The sequence below is a fragment of the Alosa sapidissima genome, chromosome 24 (assembly GCF_018492685.1).
Source record: "Alosa sapidissima isolate fAloSap1 chromosome 24, fAloSap1.pri, whole genome shotgun sequence".
Classification (NCBI taxonomy): domain Eukaryota; kingdom Metazoa; phylum Chordata; class Actinopteri; order Clupeiformes; family Clupeidae; genus Alosa; species Alosa sapidissima.
The window spans coordinates 5,233,933-5,239,844 of record NC_055980.1 but is presented as its reverse complement, the minus strand read 5'-3'; the positions used below and the strand labels follow the sequence as shown (position 1 = coordinate 5,239,844).

Below are 5,912 nucleotides of genomic sequence, written 5' to 3'. Positions count from 1 at the left end.
TTTTTGGGCAGATGTCAGTTATTTGCATACTGACACATCCTTACCAATGACACCAGTTTTTTTATGCAGAGGGTGTGTGCTGGGCTTACAATAAATCTGTACAATGGGCCGCTAGCTATGAATTTCAAGGACGCCAGATGCTTTCAGGTCAAAAAGCAAAAGGACGACTTTTGATGCAAATGTCTAAGGAGGCTGAATTGACAAGACAAACAAGCCATGGGGGAAAAAAGGTGTGTGTCATTTGTGTGCATACTGGGAACGTGTAGGTGCTGCAGAAGCAGGTAAACACAGGAAATGACACACACACAAGAGTGCAACCACAAAAGGACAGACGTCAGCAATGTGCACACAACCTGCCTTTAGTCATTGCATTCTTAGAAAGCCAACTGACACACACACAAATTTTTAATTTGAGTGCATACATTTGGGGGGGTGTCTGCATGTGTGTATGCGTGTATGTGACTGAGTTGCATTTGAAACATTTCTCACGCATTTTCCCCAAAATGTCACACACAAGAAAACTCATGCACACAGAGATACATTTTGTAAAAATAGTGCTCTTTAATATAAATTATTGAAATATCTTATAAATATAAATATGTGCAAAGTTTCTGTCTGCATTTCCATATGTAATGCTTTCACTTCCAGATCTTCAAGCTTGCACTGTCAGTCACTAGACTGCACCTTTAAGATGGGTGAAATCTTTATAAAAGACAAGAGGATAAAAAACATGTTGTCTGGTTGGTTGCGACACATGTATGCATCATCTTAATTTGACATAAAAGTACAAAAAAAAACAACTCTAGAAAACTAAAAGAGGTGGCAGAAGCCCTTATATAGACTAGGAGGAATACATTCATGTTGACAGCAGACCACTTGTTCTGCTTGCGCCAAAACCAAACACATTTGTCGTTATTGTTGTGATGAGGGATTGGAGACTTTGCACGTGTGATTGGTGTTGTCATTCTCGTTGCGCTCCCACACCTCCTTGCTTGTCTGAGGAGAGAGACCAGCCTTGTCTCTTGCTTATTTAAGAGGCATGTCCACCTCCATGTCAGGATTCAGAGCAGTACGTAAAGGATTTTCTTTTGCATACTGTGCTTGGCTAAGATTTCACAGTATACGTCTGTGGACTCGGCCCTCGCGGCTCCTGCTGCAATGCCAGTGCTGACGCATTTTAAATATTTGCTTGGCTTTTTGGGCCAGGGAGGAAATAATCATTTATTTTGGCCCATGGTAAAAATTTCCTCCAAGTAACAACACTGGGTTTCTTCTCAGGAGCCATTTTCAGACTCATGTCTACAGTGAGCAGGAGAGAGAGGGAGCGAGGGGAGAGAGTGAGAGAGAGAGAGAGAGAGAGAGAGAGAGAGAGAGAGGGAGAGAGAGAGGGAGCGAGGGGAGAGAGAGATGGTAGGAGGGAGACAAATGAGAGAGAGAGAGAGAGAGACAGACAGATAGAGTGGGTGTGTTTGAGAGAGAGAGACAGAGAGCTAGGCGAATCTGGCAGAGACTTATCCACCAAAAGATGGATGCTGAAATATTGGTAAGAGAGGAAAGACGGGAAGGAATTAAGAGGATATGACGGAGGGGGGAGAGAGAGAGAGAGAGAGAGAGGGAGGAGGAGTAAAGGTGAGGCTGGCTGTGCTCTCTGGCTCTGAGTGGCTCCGGGCAGACGGTGGGGAGAGTGGCTGCTCCACAGACCCCCCCCCCCCCCCCCCCCCACCCACTCATCCAGGCGGCTGCTCCGCTTGGCAAGCAGCTGTGGAAATGTGAACGTCATGCAGTCACCGCCAGGGCCCTTCTCCACACTCACATACTCACACACACACACACACACACACACACACACATATACACTCACACACACACAGAGAGCCAAACTCTCTTTCGTGGAGGAGCCCAATTGTCAACCAGGTTAAAACAAAGTGAGAGAGCTTCTCCTGATGGATAGTGAGGGCTGGATGACAGCCCTAGCAGCACACTTAGCTCCGAGCCTGACACAATGCCAGAGTAGTCCACTGCGCAAACGTGACAGACGTCATTCGTCATCTGGAAAAAAACTTCAACAAGACGAAGTTCTCTCCGTCTGAAAGGAAAAAAAAAAACCTGGAAAAATAAAAGTGAAAAATGGCAATTGTTCACCCTTGTGTTTTGTGTTTTCGTGTCCAGAGCTGGTCAGCTGTCAACGAGAAGGCTTCTGCGCCACATTCCATAGGAATACTTCTTTTGTGCTGTCCATTCCAAGGCCAAAACAATCGCTCTCTATTCCTCTCTTTTTTTCACACAGTCTCCTCTAAGCACTCAAAGGCACAGTTGGGCTGGCGTCCAGCCCACAATACTGTTGGACACACAGAGAACTTTTAAAAATGGCTAATACCAAGCCCGGTGTTAGCGCCTCCTTCACATGGCCGGGATTCCCAGCATCCTCTGCTCTCTCCTGCCCTCTCTCCCTCAGCCTGGGACTGGTCACATGTTCTGCATGTGACACCCCGCTGGAACCGCAAACGTCCACATGTCCACAAGACGCATCTCCTAAACGCAAAGTCCAAAGCGTGTGAAGAGACCGCTGTGTTCCATGTGGTTCTGCTCCTCAGAAGAGGCCAGTGGGGGAGGGAGACACACTGTTGAAGGGTATTTGTGGCGTGGGCTGAGGGGTCAGATGGGCGCATCATACTCCTCGAGGAACTCCTGCAAGGTCTGGGGCAGCTGGTCTCGCTTGGTGGACATGTCCAGGTGCCCGTTGACAGTCTTGCGGCAGAGGTGCTGCAGAGTGGACATGCTGCAGGTCAGCGGCCTCAGCAGCTCCAGGGGCACCTTCTCACCTCCCGAGTAGATGAAGTATGTGCTCCCCCCGGCCCTGTCCGCTGGCCCCTTCCCACAATCCACTGCGGCAGAGGAGCCACTCGCGCCACCGCTGCTGCAGCCGCCGCCGCCTGCTGAGGAGCTGTCGGCACTGAGGCTGCCGAGGGCAGAGGTGGTGGTGGTGGTGGTGGTGGGCATGTAGTGGTGGATGAGCTTGAGCACGCAGTCAAAGTGGGGCACCTTCTGGGCATCGCACGGGTCGGTCTGCAGGTAGAAGGAGCAGGCATCGCACTGGATGCGCAGGTTCTTGGTGCCCGTGACCGTCTTGACGCTGAGCGTGAAGAAGTGGCGGTGGTCGGAGCTGTCGCGCACCAGGAAGGTGCCGGCCGGCTCGGCGTTCAGGAGCGAGCTGGCCTCCTTACCCCCCATGGAGCTCCAGTAGAAGCCGCTCTCCTGGAGCTTGCGCGCGGCCGACAGCACCAGCTGGTACTGCAGGCGCGAGCTGAAGGTCTTGTAGCGGTGGCGGTGCGGCAGCCGCCGGCCACACTCCACAGGACTGCTGCTCATCACGGGGAAGGAGTCAAACCTGCTGTGGGTTACCATGGCGCTCTGCCGGCGCCCTCAGCAGCCCGACCTCCAGGGGCGCGCCGCTGGGGGGGTGGAGGTCGAGGCGGGGGGCGGCACAGGGTGGCAAGAGGCGGCGGAAAGGGGGGTGAGCTTGCAGGCTTGCAAAGCACTCACACGCACCACTCTGCTCCCAATGGTCCTGGACATTAAGAAATGATGAGGTCTCAAACTGTTGTGGAAAGCAGCTGCAAATGAAACACACAGGGAGAGAAGGAGATTTAAGGATCATTGCAGATGGTCACATAACCTCAGAGGAATACATGAACAATAGGACAAATAAACAGAAAACTTTGTTGATGTGCTTGTGCTTTGTGTAGGCTAGGCTAGATGTGGAGATGTCGGACTGCTTACTGTCCTAGGACCTAGGTTACTACAGCCTATAGACTCCAGATATGCGTCGGTGGGCTAAGTGTGTGTGTGTGTGTGGGGGGGATCTCTCAAACTCCCAGCGACGCTATTCTCAATCCCAGACAGATTAACGGAGATGTAATCAAAACTTGGTGGAGCAAACTAACTGCTTTGCTGCGATTTACGCACGCGAACTTGATATTATCTTCGATCGCGCTCGGGCTTTTAGAAAAGAGGTTATTATGAATGAGGTCCTCCAGTTCTTTCCGAATAGCCTAATTCCTCATTCAAGACAAACGTTGGCATTCTCGTGTTACACTGTAAGTAGCCTAGGCTACATCTTGTCTTTCTCCGCTTGAATAGGATACCGCAAAGCCGAGTGGAAAGAACCCGGCGTAGTTCGGACCAAAGCAGCTACTACCCTGTTATTTTTAAGGGAAAACACCTCTTCTGAGGCGATCGCACTAGAAAATACAATGGTTGTATATCCTTTAGGGACATACGAGCTTGTGATAGTACACCATTCCACCGTATTAATAGAATGAAATCTCACATTAAGAATTGTGTGGATTCAATACGCACACGGAAAAAGTATCCAAAATCGTGCCTATTAGCATGATAAAACGGAAAGGGCTATTACCTTCAGCGTGTCCGCTGACTGGATCTTGTAGTTGTCCTCCGTTTTATCTCCTATAGAGTAATAGTCTTTTAGCTTGAGGACGGAGGGGGACAGCGGTAAGAGATGTTTGTCAGTCAGTAGACTAAAAGCCAATAGAAAAAGCGCGTCTCTTCGACAAGAGGTAGTGGAAGTACTGCCCCAATTGTCCAGTGCCTGCTGATATTTGTAAATGGCTCCTCCTCCAGCTTCCAGTAAAGCGCGAGCGCATACACAACACACACACACACATACACACACATACACGCACACACACTTTCTCTCACTAGCTCTGCTTTTGGCAGATTGCCAATAAATAAGCAGTATGACCTTTTTTTACGATTCCTGGTATTCTCAGACGCCCTCCCATCCCCCATCGGTTAGCTATTGCAAGGTGAAAAAGTTAAAGTTCCGTTGTTGCACAGAAAAAGAAGAGATAGCCCGGGATTACAAAATCATACTCTGAAAGCAAACAGTTGCAATGCAAACATGCGGCTAAATTAAATGAATAAATACGTAGGCTACATTAGTGACAAACAACTATTCGTCTTTTTAGATGTAACATTATTCAGGGGGTGTTTTTTTAATTAGGACAAATGGTATACAATTGCAGTTTATTTCAATGCAGTGAATAAACACATATTTAATTTAATCTCACAGAAGGTTATTTCAATTTCTTTTATCTCCTGCATGTCTTACCGCTTTACAGCCATCGATCTCCTGACAGTTTGGCACGCCCTCCAAGGGACAAAAACAGTACAGCATCTCACCTTCAAAATATGACGCTAAAGGTACAGTTGTTCAAGACAGTTTGTTGGCAACATTTTAAAGTGGCATGACAGGAGAGTGAACATGTCATGACTTCTAATGATGATTCGAATGATGAATGATGATCAACGTCACCTTAACTTCACATAGGATAGATCTTCACATTAGTTAGGTTGTCACATGGAAGTATAGGCCATGGACTTATGCAAATGCTTTTGCCGATGTTATAATATAAACAAATATAACAAAACATATTAGTTTACAAAAGGACAAGGATAATATAGACCAATTAAAACGGTAATAAGTATCTATTTATAACTTATCTAATAATAAGTATCTATTTATCAATCTATTTATTAGATTCTTCTAAATCCTTCTTCTTTACACACATAGTTAGTGATTCCTCTGCACAGGAAAGTTGAGCCGCTAAATGCCATTTCACTAGGCTACATGTTTTTACTAAGTATCTCTATGTATGTGACAAATAAAATCCTTGTATACTTGTGTATCCTTGTATTGACTTTAAAATGTGTGATTAGGTCATGCCAAGGGTAGGAGATTTCTGGTTATAAATTAATAATCAAAATAATTAGCATTCCATTTATTCTTTCAGATGATGGTAATGTTGTGGCTGCAAATTGAAAGTTGCATTTGCATCAGAAACAAAGTTACCTTTGACATGTTAAAAGTTACGATAGTTCGAATTCTCGAA

The 5,912-nt window shown here is 46.9% G+C and overlaps 1 protein-coding gene across 1 annotated transcript; it reads right to left on the bottom strand.

The window, feature by feature from the left end:
• Positions 1 to 537: 537 nt before the first annotated feature.
• Positions 538 to 4,664, bottom strand: socs3b (suppressor of cytokine signaling 3b). Its single transcript, XM_042083477.1, has 2 exons — positions 4,418 to 4,664; positions 538 to 3,614 (listed from the first exon to the last, which is right to left on the bottom strand). The coding sequence occupies exon 2, from the start codon at positions 3,403 to 3,405 to the stop codon at positions 2,656 to 2,658; it is 750 nt and encodes a 249-aa protein (XP_041939411.1). The 5' UTR covers positions 3,406 to 3,614; positions 4,418 to 4,664; the 3' UTR covers positions 538 to 2,655.
• Between the last annotated feature and the right edge of the window lie 1,248 nt (positions 4,665 to 5,912).